We start from the raw sequence: 23,995 nt of genomic DNA on the forward strand, positions 1-23,995 counted from the left end.
TCAGCCCTGCAGCTAGCTCCCCCTGCATACACACAGACAATGATTCAGCCCTGCAGCTAGCTCCCCCTGCATACACACAGACAATGATTCAGCCCTGCAGCTAGCTCCCCCTGCATACACACAGACAATGATTCAGCCCTGCAGCTAGCTCCCCCTGCATACACACAGACAATGATTCCAGTGAGACAATCATTTTGTTTGCTGAGGCAGTTAATCAATGACCGTATCTATTTATTGAATTAGTTTTGATCAAATGCTATTTTCTCATTGTCTTTGTGAATAAATAACGCTATGGGGATGTGATAAATGAATGATCTCCCAACATTAGTTATTTCCCTCATTATGCAACAGAGGGCAACCATATCAAACCCAAGCCAAGCTGTAGGCAACGATGCACCATGCCTGTGGTCAACCGTGCCCGGACAATGATGAATGTGATAATCTATATCATTATATATGCCAGGTGTAGTTTGGACACATTCCTCAACAAAGTGATGTCATTATAGCCAAAATACAGCCAGCATTGTCTTAGGAATGCAAAAAACATCAAGGCCATTATTTATATTTCCACACATTACTTTACAACAGATACAGATATGTCCCTCTAGGCCACCTCTGCATCCACATAAATCAACAGCACTTTAATTTGATTTCATTCTGTCCTGGCACATAAATAAGAGCGCATTTTCTCCTCCTGGTGGTGGCACCGTGATGCACGCACACACAAAGAGATAAGAATTGTATACATATTGCTGCCCCGGGGGACACATCCACAGAAATCAAATAAGTGAAGAAAGCCTGAGAGAGGGAAGGGAACTACGAAAAAATAAAAAGTGACAGTCTGTTTTCCGTGATGATATTGTTGATGAATTGTGTTGCCTCCAACTAATGTGCACGCAGGTCCATTTTAGTTTTGTCTTCTAATGGCACTACCATGCGTTTGGTATACATAAGGGAGCCAGGGCATAATAAACCTTTTTCATGGCAGCCATAATGACAAAAAGATTTGCAATGTAGCGCCTCGCACCCAACACACGCACTTTACTTTGCATGCAGGTTTGCGCGTGACTCACCAGCTAAAGCAGCTATCTCCATCACTCTCCCCCTCTCATGCAAGTATCTGACAATATATAAAGTCACAATACAAACTTTAATGTTGTAGTATTGCTTTGTTTAAAAAAAAACCTTCTGAAAGTTTAATATTTTTTCATTTCCTGACAAATGAGCATGTTGTAGTTAGCTGGTCTCTGCCCAACAGCAGAGATATGATATGTTCTATCATGATTGGTAGGGGCTATAATTTCTGTAGCTTTATGGAATGACAAGCTCGGCCTCCGGACATTAATGTTGTGTTTTCACTCTGGACTTCTCTTTGTCCATGTGCAGTATATGCAGAAGTATCCTACCATATTGTGATCAAACTGTTGCATGCAAATTGTGCATGTGCATTGTTGTTGTGCATGCAAGAAACTATCTATGTGTAGCTATCATGTATAGTAAACAACATGAATCAGCAATACTTGTGCCAAGCCTTCTGCTCACCTCTAGCTGCTGAGCCTTGGCGTTTTTGGGGTCACAGAGGGAGGTGTTGATCCTGTGGTTGTGTTTGACGCAGCGCTGGGTGGTGTTTTGCGGCATTGGGAAGGTCTGGCGAATGAGCGTCAGGCGGCCGATGGACTTCAACACCAAATCCTGTAGGTCATAGTCTGTGATCTCCTAAAGGCGTGAGAAGAGAGAAAAGAGTATGGTGGGGCAAAGGGTACAGGTGGTAGAGAAAGAGTATGGTGGGGCAAAGGGTACAGGTGGTAGAGAAAGAGAATGGTGGGGCAAAGGGTACAGGTGGTAGAGAAAGAGAATGGTGGGGCAAAGGGTACAGGTGGTAGAGAAAGAGTATGGTGGGGCAAAGGGTACAGGTGGTAGAGAAAGGGAAGGAGGGTGGGTGGAATAAAGTGTAGGAATGTGTGTGTGTGTGTGTGTGTGGGGGGGGGGGGTAAAGGACAAGGGATTAGGACGTAATCATTATTTGTCTTTATGAATGCCTTTATCTTTGACTGTTATTAATGCCATTGTAAATTGTGGTTGTGGTGACTAACAGTCAAGATAACAAAACCGATAGTGACTTCAACATGAGACATCAAATCAAACATACTGTAGGCAAACCCTGCTCAAACCAAACTTGTTTGCTATAGCAACACCTGATCAAATCTACTAATCAACTATAGCAACATCAAATCTGATCAAATCTACTAACCAAATGATTCCCGAGCGCGGCATGGCTGCAGCTCACCGCTCCTTGGCTGTGGCTTGTTACCACTCCAAGAGATGGGTCAAATGCGGAAAACAAATTTCACTGCGGTAACGTGTGTGACAAATCGTCCGACTTTTGATTGATTGATTGTCTTACATTTTTGAGCCAACTGTTAATCAAGAAGTTGGGGCACTGATTCATCATTCCCACCTGTTTCATGATAATCCAGCGCTCCAAGTTACAGAATTTTGTTCACAGACACTCACGGTAAAAACCCAGGGATAGAATTCTCTATAATTTACTATGAAGTAATAAGCGTCACTAATTTATATTACAAATAGATATAAGCAAGCAATGTTTATTATGCGTAGCAGCGTCAGTATTCTTTTCATCACCACCGTGGCGTGCACAGTGAAACACTATCCTTGTGATAGAAATATTTCTGTGATACGTACGATGCTTTATTTTCATGGTCACAATTTATCCCCGCTAAATATCATAATTTCTCAATCTGTCATGCTGAACTCATAACTCCACCTCATGCCAGATTATCAGAAGGCTGCCGCTCTGTGTAGTAATCATTTCAGATATTTCTGTCTCGGTTTTCCATGCCCTGTTTGTTTTGGGTAAATCCACCATCTTGCAGTTAGTAGCCTACTTGTTGTTGCTTCACTTGCCCGGTGGAATGTATAAACAAGCTGATATGAGACTGGTAGGCGCTGAGAGCAAAAGGTACTGGAGGTCTTCAGCCAGCCTGTCGCCTCATGACAGCCCACTATGGACTCTTCGTCTTGACCAATGGAAGTAGCCCAAGCATGGACTGGTCATTATTGCTATGTCTGGCACGCACGCACGCACGCACACGCACACGCACACGCACACTACAGTAAAGCTTTCTTGTGTTTATCCTTTTGACAGTGTGAAGTGCAGTTGTATATTGTTGTTTAAAAAAAAATAGCATGGGTACATGCGGCAGGGGATAAAGTAAGAGACAGAGAGGAGGAAGATTAGTATGTGTTTGCACACACGCGCACTCACAAATCTGTGTGCGTTCGTGCCCAATGTCCTTGCAAAAGAGGGGACAAATCATGGCTAATTTTAGCCGTAGAACATAATCTCTCTCTTTTTTTTCTTTTGTCCATCCAGCCATGGATGGAGAGAAGGGAACAGAGTGCAGAGGGTCATGGATGGAGAGAAGAGAGGGTCATGGATGGAGAGAAGGGAACAGAGTGCAGAGGGTCATGTGGTGATGAGATGAGAACTGAAGTTCATCGTCCCGGGTAGAGCTTTGCTACTGTATGACCGAGACCACCCTCGATGTTTCTGTGCACGTGCTGGGTCTGTTTATCCATATGCATACTGTATGTGTTTGTAGCTATGTGAATTGTGTACCTAATACTGTGTGCGCGTGTGGGTATGTGTGCAACTGTGCATGCGTGCTTGTGTGTGCAATGATACTGTACGTGTGTGTGTGTGGCGGGGGGATTGCTCCCTGATCGTGCCGACCCTTTTCCACTGCACTGCCCATTTGTCAGGCTGAAGGTGACGCGCACACACAACTCTTCAACAACACCATACTACTGATTATCTGTCTCTTGGGTTGTCAGACATTTACATGCGCTCAAACAAATCAAAACGCACGCCCAATTATCGACTGTTTCTAAATGTCACATGAAGCCCTGCATGTTCATAAGAGGATGCAGCTAAATAATAGGGTCTGCTAGCTGAAGGGGGAACAATGACCGAGAGACCTTCGTTTTGGGGATGGCAGGGTAGAGCAGCGTCACATCATAGACTGATCTGATTTTCATTAAGTCATTAAGCATGTTTCATTAAGTCTTAACTGGTGTGTTGAGTGAGGGGTTCCATGTTTTGATGAGCACAGCACTAGCTGAGGAGGTGATGCGTATAATATACTGTATAGGCTTTGAGATATGTGCAAAATCTATATAAATATTTTGATGATTAATATCGTATTGTAAAGATAATATACGTTTTCATTTAAAACAAATTAAACCGTAAAACATTTAGAAAACAGCAGATCTACGTCGCATTGCGATGTGGCATTTTTTCATCGACTAGATATAAGATATCAGAAGATATCTAGGGCTGTATTTTGCGTGTCTTAAGTACCAGGTCTTATTACTTAACTTAAGACCTGGAGGCGTGATCAATGCCATTTGGCTATTCTGAGTGGCCAAAGAGCATTGACCACTGTCTCACAGGAGAACACAGAATTGTCTCCCTGTGATGTAGGTTCGTATCCAGTTTAGGAATTTCCCATTTAGACCAACAATATGTTGAAGACGGTGGAGTAAAATATTGTGGTCTACCAGGTCAAATGCCGCGCTTAAATCTGGAGGCGTGATCAATGCCATCTGGCTATTCTGAGTGGCCAAAGAGTATTGACCACGCCTCCAGGTCTTAAGTTAAGTAATAAGACCTGGTACTTATATATATAAAAAATATAAAGTCGCATATCACCAGTAAGACGCCCTGAGAGACCTTCTTAGGGCGAGGTCGCGCTCGTTAACAGAGTTTCTTAATATGGCACAGTTGAGAAGCAGGAGTTAAACTATATCTGGTATCAGTGAGATCAGATGTAGAGTTGCTGGCCGTTGGCAGTCTCCTCCGTGAGTGAGGAGGTCACGCTGGTGGGGGTGCCCTTTGGCATGGGATCAACTTCCATATTAAAAAAATGCACACTACTATCTGGCAGCGGGGGCAGTGTCTTGAGCGAACAGAGTTTGATGAGGTCGGATGAGGTCAGACCAATATGGAATGAATTCTATATTGGCCATACCTGTATATGGAGCGTGTCACGAGGCGTGACTGACGGACTGACCGACAGGTTTTAGCGTAACTGAGCTACGGTCACAACAATGTCGATATAATATCCATACTATACACATGTGACGAGGTGGGTGTTCTCATGAGGTGGTGCACAAGGAACAAGTCAACCGTGGTAAACTTGGCCAAGCTCCATATAAACAAATAGGGATATCTTCAATATACAGTAAGGCTTCCAGGGCATTGCAACTACAGCTGGTTTTGAATGTGAGACCTTTTCAATCTCCATTGCCTATATTAAGTGAAGTGAAGAAGAATTCACTGTAGAAATAATAACTTCTCCACGCGCGATGTAATGATTTTTCATACCAGGACAGCTTCTTTTTCAGAAGTTATATGTTTTTTAAACAACTGATATTGTTATCTATTACAAAATTAAGTTGCCCGTATCTATTGCCCTGCCTAAAAAAAATAAGAAAAAATATATAATTTGGGATTTAAAACATAGAGTTGGCAATCTTGCATGGAAATGTGCTGGATATAAGATAACTATTATTAAAAACCTAGGGGTACAATTGATTACATTTGTACACTCTCAGAATAAATTAAGTGAGGATTTTACTTTGTGTTGACTGCCAAAGAATTGTGGTTGCATGTGTTGCTTAATCCTTTGAAAGGAAAGGAAAAGATGGCCAAGTGCTCAAACAGTTATGTTTCAAAGCTCATAAAAACCACACAGTACAGAGTCACATGCTGAAAACTGCAAAAAAAGACAAATCTCCAGGCCAGGAAGTGAATTAAGATTCACAGTAGGTGGTCAAGGGCATGCAAGAAACATCAACAGACAGGAATTGTCCAGAGTACGCCACACCATGGATCAAACACGTGCACAGTGCACACAACACACACAAACACTCAATCTTTATTTAAACCTCAGCGGGAACACACACATACACACACAAATGGAAAAGGAGATTTGTGAGGTTTTGTCCTTTCAACAGACACTTGCCCATCCATCCTCATCTGTCTTTCTTCATTTCTTCCTTCCCTCTCTTTCTCCCCATCTCTTGGAGGATAAATTAAACAAGCGTAACTTCAATGGTGACTTGATCTGAAAGCTCTAAAGCTGTTAGCCTTTTCAGAGCTGAGCCTAAATGAAAGCGACATGTACACACACACACACACACACACACACACACACACACACACACACACACACACACACACGTGCGTGCGCATGCGCGCGCAAAACAGCGATCCAGGGAGACGGCAGAGTTGACATTCACCTTATGAGACCCACATCATGGTGACATTTCTCTCAACTCAATATTTCTCACACCGTGGGTGTCACGCACCAATAATAGCAGATCTGCAAGTTGACTATGTAATATGTGCTATATTCAGTGTGCAACCCCTGGGTACAACAACTGTGTTTAATCAGGCATTACTCTTTATCTAAGCAGGACCTGCCAAGTGTATAGACCATCTGAGCTGTCTGTATGGAATAGTTTTTGTTTTGTAAATTTCTAGAATTTCGCCGCTCATCCCAGTTACGTTGCAGCGCACTATGGGAAGAAGGAAATTGCGGGAGTTGACTCCACGTAGTAACGGATGGGTTATTAGTTATTATTATGTGTCCTTATTAGTGTAGTGTAGTCAACACGTTATGGCTCGTACACACTGCCCGGTATTTGCTCCGATTATGCTGTCGGGGAGCATTTTTGGCGCTCGCCGACAAAACCCCTGATCCGACGTTAAGCGTGCCCAAAAGCTAGATCACGATCTACCAGTAGATCACAAAGGCTTTGCAGGTAGACCACATGACATGCCCCTAAAAATATATATAATGTTAATATAAAAAACGATTTTTGCATCTGCCGCTTTTGATGACCTGAGATGACTTGATTGATTGACATCAAAAAGGGCCCGTCAGCTCAAACACACAATGCAATACTTGTTGTTGCTTACAATCATCAGTAGCAAAGTCAAATATACCAACAAAAATAAAACCCTACCATTTCCATTTCCCCCCCTCTATTTCCCATTCCATGTGCGTTTGTCTTATATGTAGCCTATGAAAGGCCCCTCAATTACATTTTGTAACTATTTTCAGCAATGGGATGATAGTTTTATTTGGTGGGTATGTTGAGCTGGTCGTTTTGAAAGTATAGCTCTCAAGTAAAAAAAAGTGTGGGAACCCCTGGTATAGATGATTAGATATATATATATATTCATTCCGTCGGTAAATCCCTGTAGGCTACCCACATATTGGTAGCCTATATTAGCCCAATATTGGCGTTACGAATTTAACTTGAAAAATGTTGTGTGCGCGCGTGCACGTGCGGAGAAAGACAGAGTTATTTAATTAAACTCAAGATTATAACGTCCTGTATTGGTAGCCTATATTATAGCCTATGATTCACATGATCATACTCTCTGTCATCATCGCACCTGCTCCAAATTGCCTACCAGGTGTGCGGAAGTCTTCTCTCTACATATACAGAGATTTAGAAGGAATAAGCAAAATGGTGAGCCGACTATCGCGCCGCCGCTTTCCGTGTGTGTGTGTGTGTGTGTGTGGGACACGGGGTAGTGTTGTGTGTGTGTGTGTGTGTGTGTGTGGGGGGGGGGGGGGGGGGGGGGTAGTGTTGTGTGTGGGTTTGTGTGTGGAGTGGGCGTGGCTCCAGGCGTGCGTGTGTGTGCAATCAGAAGTACTCGGCCGTAACGAAATAGCCAATGCGAACTGTCTAATCGTAATACTTAGGCACAAACCAAGTATTGTCGAGGAACAATGTTGATGTAACTAAGAGATTCGCTGAGTGAGCTATATTTTATATACAGAGATTTAGAAGGAATAAGCAAAATGGTTAGCCGACTATTCCTCCTTCCGTGAGGAAGTCTCTGCGGACTCGGAGAGAGGGAGATCAGATCGCAGCAGCCAAAGGGGGAGGGGCTTGTGGAGGTCCACCAGGCCAATTAGAAGACGGGAAGGCACATCTTACATGCACACATGTTTTCATTGGCTTGTGGGCACATCTTTTGGGCACGTGACATGTTTACACTTGTAATAATAGATACCAATAAAACAAAAAGTTTACACTGATTGACTGATATTTTTTTCACTTTTCACTTATAATGACAAACGTTGGGCTTGTCATACAAGTGAACCTGATGCTTGTCATACAAGTTGAAAGTGATTAAGAAATAGAACGTATCAGGGTCATAATCAATGCCATAAAAAACTAAAAACTTTAAATAGCAGATATAGCCTACTACAGTATTTAGCCAAACCAATATATTGGTTGGGCTCTACAGCCCTGTTTTTCTCTTTCTCTACGCCTCCCCCCTTCCACCTTGGAACACCAAAACCTTCTCTCCCTCACTCTCCTTTACTTCATCATTTTAACCTTCTCGCTCATTTCTTTTGTAGTGGTATCATTCTCCCATCACCTGCCACTGATCGTTAACATCAATAATGTCCTCACAGCACTGCCAATGAGGATGGGGGTGGTAGAGGAAGTATTGTAAGTGATAGAGGAGTTAATGAGAGAGAGAGAGAGAGAGAGAGAGAGAGAGAGAGGGGGAGAGAGATGGCGCGTAACAGAAACTCAAGCCTGTCCTTCCTCCTTAACTTCATGATAGTTATACTATCACAAACTAAAGACTGGAGGCTAAGATGCAGGAAGCCACAACAGGGATGATAGAACAGAAATGAGAGAGAGAGAGCAACATAAGTGAGCAAAAGCTAAGCTAAGCTCTCCTGTGGCATTTTAAGAATGGTATTTTAAATGTGACTCAAGCCATATTCGCACCAGACTAGTGTTACCGGTATGCAGAGACCTCATGTAATTTAGAAATGACCCCTGACATCTGTGTTGCTAGCTGATGATGTCAACAGGACTGGAGCACGCCATCTTGATCGTCGCGCGCACCCGCACCCATTCTATCCGTTTCTCAATCACATTTATCTCCAATTCCTTGTGACATTTCTGGTTAAAACAAGCTTTATTCCACGGCCCATAGCAGGCGCTGTGATGGTCGCAATGGTGCTGTCAATGCCCCGATCGGGAGACCAGAAGTGATATGCGACAACACACACACACTAGTTAGACAACATAACATCCGGTCTCTGACCGAATCTGATAGGCCCATGCAGTACAGTACAGTACATAGACATATCACTATGACTCAGACATAACCAAAAACAAACCTCATATGCCCACATACATTGTAGGCATATATGGAGATCTGGCTGTCTTGACCTCAGGGGTCTACATGTACAGGTATGTGCATAAAAGGGATACAAGACAGATACAGAGGTGGCAGACAGATGGGTACAACAGGTACTTATATTGGTCGGATCGGTAGGTTTGAGGGCAGCATAGCGTCTCTAGATGTGAGGGCTGCGTAACAGCCCGAACCTCAACATCTATAGTGATTGAGAGGGCGCTAGCCCCTCTTATGCCCAGGGTTTGTGTGAACACAAACATTGGCTGATCATCCCATAGCGATGATTTGATTGGCTGAGAAAAGTACATATAAGCTAAAAGTCAGGGCAGATAAGCGAAGACACCAAAAGTGATTGACCGGAATGACATGTGATAATTTGATTGGCTGAGCACGGAATGTGATGTATGATGATGTACTGTATGAAGATGTATGATGAGAAGAGCGCCCCTCACTTCACACGAGTGTGATTCTTTTTAAGTGTACACATGGGACCATCTATAGTTGGTTTGAATTACATATATGTACACTGGGTTACTGAGACAGGAAAGAGGCAGGGAAAAGTTGCAGGAAAAAAAAGAAGAATTGACCCAAATCCCAATTGGGATTAAGATCTCAGACAACATCCATCCACAATTAGTACAAATCACTTGAGGTCCCCAGGTAATACTAGTCCCGTATGAATGGGGCCTAAGGGGCTAGTATCCACCAAGGCGTTTTGAAGCGCTGCATATTTATGCTATGCTGAACAGCCAGCAGCGCTGCGTGACGAGGCTCTGCGGCTATTCTGCGCGGTGTATTCACGTCTGCCGTTTGTATCTAGTCACATAAGAGTTGGAATATTTGGTGTACATGGAGGAGCCTTTTGGAAGAGCGCATCCTCCCTGCAAATCAGTAGAGCTCGAATGTGACCAGCAAATTTGATGGCAATCCAGCCAGCTCAGTAGTTTTCACTGCGTCGTTTGGGACCAAAGTCTTTAATGGACCGATAGACCGAATTGACATTGCTGCTATAGCTCAGGAGACCAGAGGAAGCTGGGTCGATTTGAATTTCACGATATCATACATAAGGAAGTATAGGTTTTAAAGAATACTAACTATATTTACAAGGATAACGTACCTCCCACTGTTTACTGTATGAGAGAGAGAGAGAGAGAGAGAGAGAGAGAGAGAGAGAGAGAGAAGGCAGATAGACATGAAAAGAAGAGAGAGGGTGAGAATGATGCAAAATGAGAGCAAAACCAAGAACATCGAAAAAGGGCGAAGGTAAAACTAGACATGAGATAGAGTAATGTACAGTAACGCAAACTTGAGAGTTTCAGCAAGAAAAGCATCACCGCCCTCCCCCCATCATGAGCAGAACGAAGGAGATGGAGAGGGGAAGGATGATCAATTATGGACTGTGAACTCCCCCTCAGTGGGGCTGTCTGGCTGCTGGCTGTAGATAAAGCAGACTTATGACAACCATACTGTGGCCCCTCATCCATAATAAACCACCGGGGAGCGTGGGGGAGAGGGAGGGAGAAGACATTTACATACACAGGAACGCTTATATGCTCCAAAACCAGTGCTAGAGAGATAGTATGATAAGTGTTCATTGTTGAAAAAGACATGGAACGATGGATTTCAAATACAAAGTTTCCAGAACCTTTCAAGTTTTTCCCAACGTTTTATTATTTCTCTTCTTAAAATGGATTATTTATTTTCCAGTCTACACACTGCACAATAGTGCTCAATGACAAAGTAAAAAATCTAAAATCTTTTCGTATGCAAGCATGTAAGTAAGCATTCAAACCCTTCACTTAGTACTCGGTTAAAGCACCTTTGGCAGCCATGTCGGCCTCAAGACTTCTTGGGGATGATGCTAAAAGCTTGGCACACTGTTTCTTTTGGAAGTTTCTCCAATTCGTCTTGGCAGAATTGTTCAAGCTCAGCCAGGTTGGATGGGAAGCATTGGTACACATCCATTTTCTGTTCTCTTCTGAGATGCTCTATTGGGTTCGGGTCTGTATTCTGGCAGGGCCACTCCAGGACATTCACACGTTTTCCCAAAGCCACTGCTGTTTTCTTGGTGGTATGACTTTGGGTCATTGCACTCTAAACTTTTGCGATAATGGCTCAAAACCGTCGTGATGGTATTAACTTTTTATGCCCCGCTTTCTAAATAAAGGCGCTATTAGTGCCCAGCAGATGAGGCAGATTTCACTCTGAAATGCCCCGCCTTTCATTTCCACCAAAACCAGGAGGTATAATGTTCCATTACTACCTCGCGCTAATAAGTCTGATCTCTCTTTATAGTTAGTGAAATGTGTGGCAAATCTGCCAAAAAAAATGCTACCACTAGCTTTCTTCACAAATGTGTTCATAATTGTGTTCACAAATGTATTTGTGATAGTAGACACCGTGTCTACACATTTGTCAGCAAGTGGCTTTGGCCGAATTTAGCCCAAGGAGTGTTTTTCGTGGAAAACTAATGCTTGCAATGGATTCAGAATCATGAAAACCCCCTAGTTTTTTACTTAAGTAAAATTAAAATTAGAAAATGTTGCCATATATTGGTTATTAATGGTACCCCAGCCTTCAGCAGCTGTCACAAGGTTTCCCAAGGGAGTTGGGTTGGAACACATTCCTCCATTTATATGTGATAGTAGACACCTTTATGAACACATATATGAAGAAAGCTAGTTTGCCACATATTTTGCTAATTTCCCCTTATTATTAGAAGTGTTAATATTCCAAAAGATATGCTTGGTTAAGTCAGAAATTAGGACAGAACATCGGCGTTCTGATCAAAACAATGGAGCGTGCCATAGATTTCGAGATAATTACAAGTTTTATGTGTACCCCATAGCGATGATTTGATTGGCTGAGCAATGTGTGTATCCCATAGCAATGATTTGATTGGCTGAGCAATGTGTGTACTCCACAGTGATGGAGCACGGAATGTGATGAATGATGATGTATAATGATAAGAGCGCCCCTCACTTCACACCGGTGTGATTTTTACCTAATATAGGCTACTACAATATATAGTCCAGTATGCTTACCCATTAAATAGAATCATCTTAATGAGTCCCTATGCAAAAGAACATTAAGGTAGGCGACAACAGCAAGTCACGAGTGGAGATAAGAATGGTGTTTTCCTTATAGGAACAGACACTATACTATCTTTCTAAAGATACTATACAGCAAATAACACTTGCACAGAGAGGATGGTGGTACTGTATGGTCGAGGAGTCTTATGACATCGACACTGCAGTGTTATCTATTTCAAAGAGTAGAAGAAAGTGCTGACACGTTTGCATAGCTAGCAACTCATGGTTGAGAGAGGCTTACTTCAACATTTTAAGCAGCATTGTTTTTTCCTCACTCTCTCTGACAGTCTCTCATGTTTACTATAAAGGTCTAAGGGTGTGAGTCTCATTAGGTTTCACGGCAATGTTGCGGAGAAAAATAAGTACTTGGGTAGTGGGCAATCTGGGTCATGACATGTAGTTGAGTTGTGACAACCCCCATAATATAACCCTCATCCATATTAACCCATTTAGGCCTAAAAAGGCCTTCTAAATTCTGAAAAACTTCAAATATTTATATAGCAGCATCAATTTTCTTTACATTTTTGAATACTGTACATACTACAATACTGTACAGAACCCCAAAATGGGTTCCCGGCCTTAAGGGGTAAAACACCAATTGGGGTTCCCGCCCAGAATGGGTAAAGGAAGACGGAACCTTTTTATTTTATTTTTATTCTTTTACAAAGGAATATTGACATTGGAAACAACCAGTATCAGATAAGGCCAAGTTGTTATCTGTCTAACGTTCAGCCGGGGTCCTGTCTCAACAAAAACACTACCGTATGTCTGTTGTACCATAAAATAGGCGAGCATTGGTATCGTTGCCTTTATCATTGGAGTCTGCTGGGCTAGCAGGAGTGAAGGGAAATAGTCAGAAACAGAATGACAATTAGGGAGAGAGAGAGAGAGAGAGAGAGAGAGAGAGAGAGAGAGAGAGACGCGCACACAGAAGAGAGACACAGCATGGATGGGGAATTTGTGAAGAATTAAATGAACGTAAAGTAAATATTTCTCTATTGTCTTCCATGATTCATTTAATGGCTGTGTGGAAGCATGGACTCCCTGCTGTGACCTGCCTCGTCAATGCAGTGCTGGAGGCCTGAGGCTGCCGAGCCATACTGTGATGTTGACTCATCACTCACCATCTGTACATGCTTTAGTTGCAACCATGCAACACAGACAGACACACGCAACATTTTTCTCCCACGAGAACGTTATTATTATTAGCACACGTTATCATGGGTCAACGTCAGGAATGAGTATGCAAGGGATAATCCATAAGTGTGCGTTAAAAGATCTGAATAAATTACTATTCTGCACCAGAATTGTGTTTATTGCAGATTGATTTTCAAGAAAGTAGTTTCTCAGGTGTTGTCATGGGAATGACATTCTTCATGACCCTTTGATTTTGTTGAAGCATTGCTATGGGATTCCAGTGAAATTATTTCTAGTCTAGCTGCCTTCCACAACTGTCTCAGGAAATCCAAGGTTAAGCTACAGTAGCATCCACATATACCCATCCATCACATTACAAAGCATTAAGCATTTAATTTTAGGGTTTACAGTTTAGCCTAATATAATTCTACATCATGTTCATAAAGTTATTTTAGCAAGTTAGAAAGAAACTGTTATATTATTAGTATAATTGTGCTACTGTATTATTTAACAAAAGCAGACATTAGTGTGACAGACTGAAAGCTTTGTGTAGTGTGTTTAAACACCCACCTCATTGATTAGGATCCAGTGACAGTCAAAGGCCACCAAGTTGGTCTCCACAACCTGCAATACAACAACATATACCATTGGTTAGCAATGATGAGAAGGACAAACATACTGATATGATTGGTGGAGAATAAGTAAATGAACGCACGCACGCACGCACGCACGCACGCACGCACATACGCAGACACTGTAGTGCAGTGGTAGTAATATACTTCGTGTGGTTGTTTTGGGGAAGTTAATTTACAAGCCCTCAGAGTTTCAGTCAAAAGTGCTTTCAAACACAAAAAAGGAAGTCTAGGGCACAGTGGCACAGGCACGCAGGCCTGCCTTGGGATGTGATGATGTGAAACTTGTTTAGCTATTTCACCTGATGTCACCTCACCTTCATTAAATTACAGATTACACCATTTTTTTTTCTCTCTCTCGCTCTCTCTCTCTCTCATGCACGTACACACTATTGCAGGAAAATGAAAACTGCCTTAAAGGTGCACTTTCAGAAAGGGGAATGAATTATTAATGACGGTGTCCTCGAGAGTGACATTACACAGTTCAAGCGCTAACAACTAGCTCCCATTCACACCTCTCCTCCCTCAGCCCCCTATCCCAGGAGGCAGTAGCTTGTTCCTCCCCTCCCCCTACCGCAATTCACAGCCTCAGCGTGTTTCCAATAAGAGACAGAAATCACCTCCAGCGTAACATTGGAAAGACCAAAGAGTTGGTGGTGGAGTACCGTTCGGAGCAAGGAGTGTGACCAACTCCCATCGCCATACGAGGGGAGGAGCAGGCGGAAAGCTGTGCCTGGGAGTACACATGAACAATAGACTGAACCGACAACTCTGAGGCCCTCCACAGTAGTGGTTCTCAAACGTTTTCCTATCAAGGACCCCAAATTAAGGGACCCCCACCTGAAAAATAAAATAAAATAAAAATGTGCCAGGGACCCCATACAAGATTTGTGTTGTTAAAAGCAAAAATATTCCATCTGTTTTCAATATTCTTTTTGAAAATAGCAGATCTACAAACTCACAATTCATTGTGATGCAACAAATTGTGAGCTTGTAGATCAGATATTTGGTTTAAAGTGGTAAAACTCATGTTGATGCTACTGTATATTCAAAGGAGCTCACTTTGAGCACCACTGCCCATACAGTAACGGACAAAGAGCAAGGTGTTCTTCCTGAAGAGGCTCAGGGCCTTCATCTGCAACAGGCATGCTGCAGATGTTCTACCAGTCTGTGTCCTCTTCTTTGTTGTGGTTTGTTGGGGAGATAAACAACAACACAACGCATGGCGGCAAACTGAAGAAACTGGGTGAAGAACTAGGTATCAGAGTTAACGCTACAATCACTCTCTCATAATTATGGAAAAGAAAACATCTAACGGGAGACCACCTTCCACCACTGAGCTGGAGGTGTACTTGTTATATTGTATCAGCGTACTCTACCATACAAATTGGTTAAAATAATGTTTTATTCATTATTAATGCATTTATTATTGAAGCTTTAAACAGGGAAATCTGGAGGTGGTTGCGGAGGAGAGGATGAGGAGCTGGAAGCTGAATGCTATCCTGGTGAAGCCCTCTCATCTCTATGATGAGAGACTATGATGTACTAGTGGACTATCTCTCTACTATTACCTGTATATATTCTGTTTCATGCTTACTGTTGTTGCTGCTATGACACCTGCTTTCCTCCATGGAGATCAATAACTTTGTTAATCATTTTGTCTTCAATCATCTGGCACTGCACTGAACATTGTATGTACAGTATAGTGCTTTGTGTAAGCAAATAGTATAGGCAATAGTATCACCGTAAAACTGCAATGATGCATTGCAGTATGAGTCGCGCTCCGTAGGTAATAGAAGTGTTTTGCCTTTCAAATTCAAATATCATGTCATATAAGAACCGTTTCAAAAAATAAAAATAAAACATTGCTGCAGTCTCATTATCTCTCATGAAGCACCAACTGACGGTTACATCTAGGTAAAATGTATTAAGAGCAAGAACATAAATGGCCGCCTACAAATCAAATACAAATCACAGGCTTAAACATGACGAAACGACTACATCTCCTATTACACGTACATGCGTATTATTATTGGTGGAACATATTTCTTAATACCCGATTTAAAAAAACACTTCGGTGGGGTAATGCGGTGGATGGATTCAAGAATGACAGCACCACACTATTCTATCCTCGACAACGCTACACATTTTCAGTTGGCCACATTAAAATGTCTTCAAACATCTCTCATCCTGTCCTTTGATCTTTAACTATTATTTCATGCAAGCTTCCCTAACCCACCTTTTCATCTCCTCTCATATCATCTGGCCTCCATTCTCCATCCCCTCCACACCACATGACCTCATCTCCTCACTCAGTCTCCTCTCTGCACCTCTCTTCCTTTCTCTTCTTTTCATTCGTCTCTTATCCATTCTGTTTTTCCCTCTCTCCATTTTTCCATCCGTCTTTCTCCCTCTCTTCCCCCGTCTCCCCTCTTCTCTCCTGTGTACATACCACCAGTGCTCATATATCATTAGTGGTAATTGTCTAGGTGACTATAGCACCGTGTGTCATAAAGCACTTCTTAGTCATAAACAAAATGAAACAGCTGGAGAGTGTGGTGGCGCGTGGCTAATAGTGGTTTAATCTCCCACAGAGTCTCCATAAAAAGTCATCATTATAGTGTCGTCAGACACCGTAAAACACTCTGCCTACGAGAAACATGACTATATAACAGAAACAAGAAACCAGGGAGGAAGAGAGAGAGAGGGGGGGGGGGAGGAGGCTAAAGTTAACCCGATAGGGGTGCGCCTCCTATAAAGACAACCTTGAACTAGGGCATTAACCAAAAAGTTGACTAGTCAACTACTTGTCGACGTCATTAACAGTCGACGCCGGCCCGTCGAAAATCTCATTTTTATTTGTATTGAATCATTGTTTATTATTTTTGCTCCATGTGTGCGTGTGTACAGAATGCAAACCGTAGGATTAGTTATTTTCAAGTACAAGAGTGATTCTTTCCGTTTTCCAACCGTGTTATGTTATACTGATATACTGACTGGCACCGGCAGTCCTCAGCCATTAATTACAAGCCTTTTTCAGCCAACGAACTCACTCCCAAATGCATTGCCTTTGATGTGCCGAGATCCGCTATCAGTGCTCTGTCCCAGTGATTGACAGGCTGAACTGCACAGGGTCAGAAGTCAGAACAGAAGCAGCAACCTTTATCGTGTAGTGTTGGATGAATCATTTAATGCATCTAACATTATGTAGGCCTATCATTATCCAATGTTGCTGGTTGCCAGGGAATCAATAATATTAACATAAAAACAAAAGACGTACGTTAAGGGACAAAGGATCGCTTTAGGCTACTAATAAGGAAACCATATTTGAGACATCCACTGTAGGAAATCATTAAAACGGCAGTGTAACACATTCCCAGAAGGACTGTTCAACTTTCCTGGGAAGCTGGTGTTCTTGTAGGCTGCTGCTGTCTGTCTGTAATGACACTGATGTCGCCGTCTGTGTGTCTCTGGCCGCTGCTCATTGGTGCACAGCAGTACATGTGGAACTCTGTCTGTCTGTCTGTCTGTCTGACTCTCTCTCTCTCTCTCTCTTCGATGATTCGCTCCTCATTAACAGTTCAACATTCCCAGTAGAATACAAAACAAACTCTTAGCCATGTGTACATGTGTGTATGTTCGCAAGTACGGGTGTGAAAACACTTGCCTGCACGTGTGTGTGTGTGTGTGTGTGTGTGTGTGTGTGTGTGTGTGCGTTTGCGTGCATGAACGTAATGCTCCCATTATGACTTCCCACTTCCCTGTGGCAGCCGTCTGGGCAGATGTTTCAGGCTAATTAGGGAAAGGGCAGACTCTTAACACAAGACATGACCCCTCTGGGATTCAATGCTCTTTCTCTCTATCTCTAAGTTAAGACAAGCTTGCTCAAAGCCCATTGCCAACCAAGGTACAGTGCTTGGCAGTCTGGTCAGCTAGTGGTCATCAGGGCCCTGTTCACTTAATGTTACCCCACTGACACACACACACACACACACACACACACACACACACACACACACACACACACACACACACACACACACACACACACACACACACACACACACACACACACACACACACACACACACACACACACACACACACACACACACACACACACACACACACACACACACTCTCTGAGACGGGTTGGGTATTGTACCAATCATGATAATGGCTTTATTAAAATACTATGTTCCCAGTGGATGGCAGTGATGGGCTGCTCCATAATGGAATCTAATAGCTACCTTGCAGCCTACAATAAGAAACAATTAAATGGAATGATATGTTAAATGATTAAATCATTAAAAAATAGTTGCAGTTGCCTAACCACTACGGGGTTTTCATAATTCTGAACCCATTCCACGTGCGTGCGTGTGCGTGTTAGGCTGCACAACAGTGACACTTTGTGGTGTGTTAGGCTGCGCAACAGTGAAAATATGCTATTTCCGTGCTCAGACCCAGGGACACAGGGACACAGCCAGCCAGGGACACACATACTGTAGCTGTCTATAGGAGTGATTGCACCACTCAAAGATAGTAATTAAGTCCACTAACACACACTCTAGAGAACTTCATGCAGGCACAAATTTCACAGGGGTAAAATCTATCATATACGTATGACTACACCCAGGGTTGAATCTAATCAGTATGTTGAAAACAAATATTGATTGTGTTTTCCCAAAGTCAGAAACTAGGCATAATGCTGTGGACCCAAGGAGCAATGTTGCCCTGTAACATGATATCAATGTACCACTGCTGCTGTGTTAGCTCCCAGGACACAAGACATCTACAATAATTACAGCTATCTGTATCGAACCCAGAGCTGCATTCTGACCCTGAAGCGACCCTTTCTCTCTCTCTCGCTTTGCCCAAGAGAACAGAAAAGCCATTGATTCTGGCAGTGTGGTGTTGGCTGACATTTGGAGTCAAGGTTTTAGTCTTTGTGCCAAGGCCTGATCTGGACAAAATCAGGATAGATTAATCAATGCACCGCAAATGTACACATTCTCAAACACATATAGACACTGCACGCATGCACACGCACAAAGACACGCACGCGCACACGCACGCATACAGCCATGGTCTATGTACTGTAGCCAATTAAATGAATACATCCAGAACACTGAACTCAGGACCAAGTCATGTCGGGTGTAGCATCATTCACTAACTCACAAACAGGCCCTATGAATCTGCAAGAGAAAAGCCTGTTAATGACCTAAGACAGAGAGTGAAAGCGGAAGAGAGTGAGAGTATTTTTCGACCAATCACAACGCTTTCATTCACTGAGAATGTAAAAAGATTTGTAAAGCGCCAATGTCATTTCCTTGACAGTACTTCCGCTAAAATCCAGCACTTCCGTTGATACACTCCACAGCGTAGGTCTTGCCCAGCGTGCTGCGTGGCTGCATGTGAAAGTGTGTGAATGGCTGGATGTGAGGCATGCTGTGTGTAGTGTATGTGGTGCACTGTATAAGTGCTTTGAATGATTAGAAGACTATAGGGACTAGGAAGGCGCAGAAGTATGTATGAAATCCATTTATTTACTACAGTATATGCTATCTTTGCAATACACAAATTATTACACTGTTTACATCTTTACACACAATGCCTATTATGCTCTCTCTTGAATTATTTGTCTTTGTTGTACTTTCACATTCACAAAAATCAGAATGGCTAGAAAATTGTAATGCTCAGTGAGATTGTGCCTATAACTTATAAGCGCATACAGTAGTTGGGGTGGTGTTCGTGCGCGCATGCACGTGCATGTGTACTATGTGGGCGTTGCTATTGAATGAAGGCTTCTAAATTGAAAATTAGTTGTGTAATTCAATTTCATGCACTATTTGTGATTAAATCAAGCAAATAGCCCATGGCGCAGCCCCTAAACCAGGCGTATGAAACTCCCCAAACAGAAATGCTAAGGAGAAAATCTCACAAAAGCAGACAAGCACAATCAAATTAAATGAAAATAAAATCGTGCTACATTAAACACACGTACACAAACTTTTGCCAGTGGTGTCGGATAGCTCTTGTCTTACTGCATGGGGAATTTCATAATCGTGATGCTTTTAGTCACTGGATCAGGGAAAGCAATATATTGAACAAGTCCATTGTCCCCCCGCCATGCCAATAATTTTGATCAACTCATTATGTTCCTCTGTGTGTGTGTGTGTGTGTGTGTGTGTGTGTGTGTGTGTGTGTGTGTGTGTGTGTGCGCGTGCGCGTGTGCGTGCGTGTGTGTGCGTGTGCGTGCGTAGATATGGGGAAGTGATTACTGTTATCATCTCAGGCCTAATGCTCCAAAAGGGGAACGACAGATGCAGGGAATCTAGGGAGAGAGGGAGGAAGTAGTAAGTAGGGGGGCCTAGCGACGGTGGCGGAGGGAATATCCCACGGGCCCTGATGCGAGATTGACAGCCCATGCCCCCCCCCCCCTCCCCCCCCCCCCCCCCACTGAATGGGACCGCTTCGGGATTCGGGAAAGTTGATTAATTAGTCTCTTCATTTTTCAGTTCAAGTGGTAAAGTTAACGTGGGCATGTGTCCATCTTTATGATTACTATTGTTGTCTTTCACCGGCATGCGACTTCACTCAGCTGAATTACAGCTACGATTTTACACTGGTTACTATTGACAGGAAATGTAGTCTTAGTCGCGGTAACTTAACAGCGTGTGTTTGTGGGAGAAAAAGACAGAGAGAGAGTGTTTACACTTTACAGTATACTACAGTAGGAGCGGCCGCTGGGCCCTCCTGATGCGACTGCTTTCCCTGCTTCCCCTACTGTATATTGCTGCCCCTGCCGAGCGACAACAAACAACGAGGGAGTACAGTAGGGAGGAGAGTAAGAGAGGGGAGGAGGGACAGAGAGGGATTCAGAAATTAAATGGCATAAAGAGAAGGCGGGCTGGAGGTCGGCCATCCAAAACAGAGACACAAATATTTCTGTTTAATTGCTGCAGTCGCTAAATGTCGACACGACAAAATATAATGCAGCACTCTTTAATATGCAAACTGTTCCAGCTCCCATACCTGTAACGGAGTGTACTCAGACTGTGTGACCCTTTATGCAGCTGAAAATATTGTGTCAGGCAGCCTGGGCTAAATACTGTAAGTCAATTTACCTCCACTTGTAGATTAGTTTAGATTAGATTGGATTGCATTACATTATAGCTATATTGTCCAGCCAGGCATGAAATTTGCCTTTGGTCTTAGCATTAAAACTGGAATTACATACTGCACATGCAGTCAAAGAGTAGAAGACAATGCACGTAAAACGCGGTGCAGGCATTAATCATGTCGACAGCAAAAGGATTCAAAAACAGTTAGGCATTATAAAATGAACTTAATAGAAAGCACACGGATCTGTTGAGATATGAATTCTGCTGCATGGAAAAGTTTCTATCCTTTGTGTTAGGGTTAACGTTACCATACTAAGATAATGCACAGCAGCTTTATCAAATATTCAAATATGATTATTTTGGGGGTCACGGCTTGAACAGTTTGAGAACCACTGGTTTAAGCCATGGTAAAACCATTTATCTCTGTCTGCACTCACATACCGTCCTTGCTGGCTCTTCTCTAAACAATTCAGCTAGAGCATGCTTTAAACTTAAATTATTTTCTTCTCTCTGTATGACTTCCATTCCTCGCTCTCTCCCTTCATATTTTAGCCTATGTCTGTCATCATGTGTGTCTCAGTTCTTTATCTTGATATATATTAATATTTATTTTCTCTACAACATTCTCCTCCCTGCATGTCTCCCTTCTCTCCCACTGTGTATTTAGCTCATGCTAGCTGCTGGTAAAAATACTGTACTTTTTAATCTGCTACAATTATTTGAGAGCTTAAGATATACATTTATTTACATTACAGATTTAAGTTATTAGTACTAAACACACACACACACACACACACACACACACACACACACACACACACACACACACACACACACACACACACACACACACACACACACACACACACGAAAGGCTGGCAGACATACATTCAGTGAGCACATGCTGCCAAGTTGAATCCCCTGTGTTCTTGCTGTCATGTTACATGAACAGCACACACACACACAGCAAACTGTCGACCTTAAACAGTGTGTATGTCAACCTCAAACATTAATAGGTGGGGGATGTCACAACACGATCAAAGAAGATTAGACGTAATACATGCTGTCAGTCTCCGTCTCTCACACACACACACACACACACACACACACACACACACACACACACACACACACACACACGCACACACACAGTTGACTCATGCTGTGGTGGACAGTTATGCAAAGAAGTGGACAGATGCTAAACGCATGCATGCACACGCACGCACACCTATCTATCCGAGGTTAGACATAAGGTGCATCAACATAGCAGAAAGTAAAGTATACAGCATATAAGACCAGTGTGGTTCAGATGAATGGTACTGTATGCTTTCAGTGCTAGAGATATTTGTAGGACACTATAATAACTATGATTAATTGGGTTTTTGGTAGGTGAATCCTGGACCTATTTTCACGCGGGTTGGCTTTGAGGTCATGATTGGCTGCCCCGAGTCTGAACCCATACTCTGAAACGCCACCTAAGCCAATGGGAGTGCCTCCAAGGCCGTGAAAGGCCGCAATGCAGAAGTGTTAACCCAGACTCTGCCACGCCGCAGCATAACTCTGCGGCCGTAGCACAGAGCGCCTCACAACAGCGGCTAATGCTATGAGCTAACTGGAGCTACACAACAAAACACAGTGATTGAACCAACAAAAGAACGTCGGAAATGAACGCAAACAACGGCCGGGAGGTCGTCACAGAGAACATACATGTAAAAAAATTAAGCGCTTCTTCCACCTGGCAGTTAATGATACGCGTGTCATTCTTGTTTTTTTATATGAAACCAATGCAACTTTGTGTGTACCGTGTATGTTGGCTTTTTATGGTAATTTACTGCACCAAGCTATCATGACTATGCTCATGTTTCTACATCATAATATTTTAGAAGTTATAGCATTGAGACTATAGCATTGACATGGCCCTGAGAAATTACCTCTCAAGTGTGACCATGGCCACTTATACTGAAGAACATGAGCGACAAAGCCAACACTTTAAAGAGAATGGTAAGATCTGTCTCTCTCACGTGTGTGTGTCTGTGTGCGTGCTTTATATATTTGAGATTATATATCAGAGATTTAAAAAAAAAACTATTCTGCATTAACTGGATAGTTGATAATATTCATATTTAATCATTTGAAATCTGCTATACAATTTAAGACAGCTAATTCTGAAAGACATTTCCCACCTTATTTATGTTTTCAATAAGGTATCTGCAGCACCAAAAGAATATTGTCAAAAGTATAATAAAACATTTCATTTAAATGCAAATGTCTCCCCGTCCCCCCATAGTGTCAGATAAAAATCATAAAACATTGAAACTGACATAATTGGACTACCGTACCATCAAGATGTCATACTGTGATATACCAATGAAGATGAGGGAGAAGTCATTACTGAAAATAACCAAGTTATGTGAACGCTACCATTACTGTGATATTATATTACATGTGAACGCTACCATTACTGTGATATTATATTACATGTGAACGCTACCATTACTGTGATATTATATTACATGTGAACGCTACCATTACTGTGATATGATATTACATGTGAACGCTACCATTACTGTGATATTATATTACATGTGAACGCTACCATTACTGTGATATTATATTACATGTTGTTATGTGAACGCTACCATTACTGTGATATTATATTACATGTGAACGCTACCATTACTGTGATATTATATTACATGTGAACGCTACCATTACTGTGATATGATATTACATGTGAACGCT

At 42.5% G+C, this 23,995-nt stretch overlaps 1 protein-coding gene across 2 annotated transcripts in view; it reads right to left on the reverse strand.

Annotated features, from left to right (window-relative positions):
• Positions 1-23,995, reverse strand: part of grid2 (glutamate receptor, ionotropic, delta 2) — a 603,942-nt gene that overhangs the window by 179,617 nt on the left and 400,330 nt on the right. For both annotated transcript variants that reach the window (XM_080765357.1, XM_080765356.1), the window contains 2 exons: positions 14,068-14,121; positions 1,543-1,716 (listed from right to left, as the gene is read on the reverse strand). In XM_080765357.1, coding sequence (XP_080621483.1) covers positions 1,543-1,716; positions 14,068-14,121 — 228 coding nt within the window. The remainder of the gene's footprint in view (positions 1-1,542; positions 1,717-14,067; positions 14,122-23,995) is intronic.

This window comes from Protomyctophum bolini (assembly GCF_963924005.1).
Source record: "Protomyctophum bolini genome assembly, chromosome: 6".
In the NCBI taxonomy this organism is placed as follows: Eukaryota; Metazoa; Chordata; class Actinopteri; order Myctophiformes; family Myctophidae; genus Protomyctophum; species Protomyctophum bolini.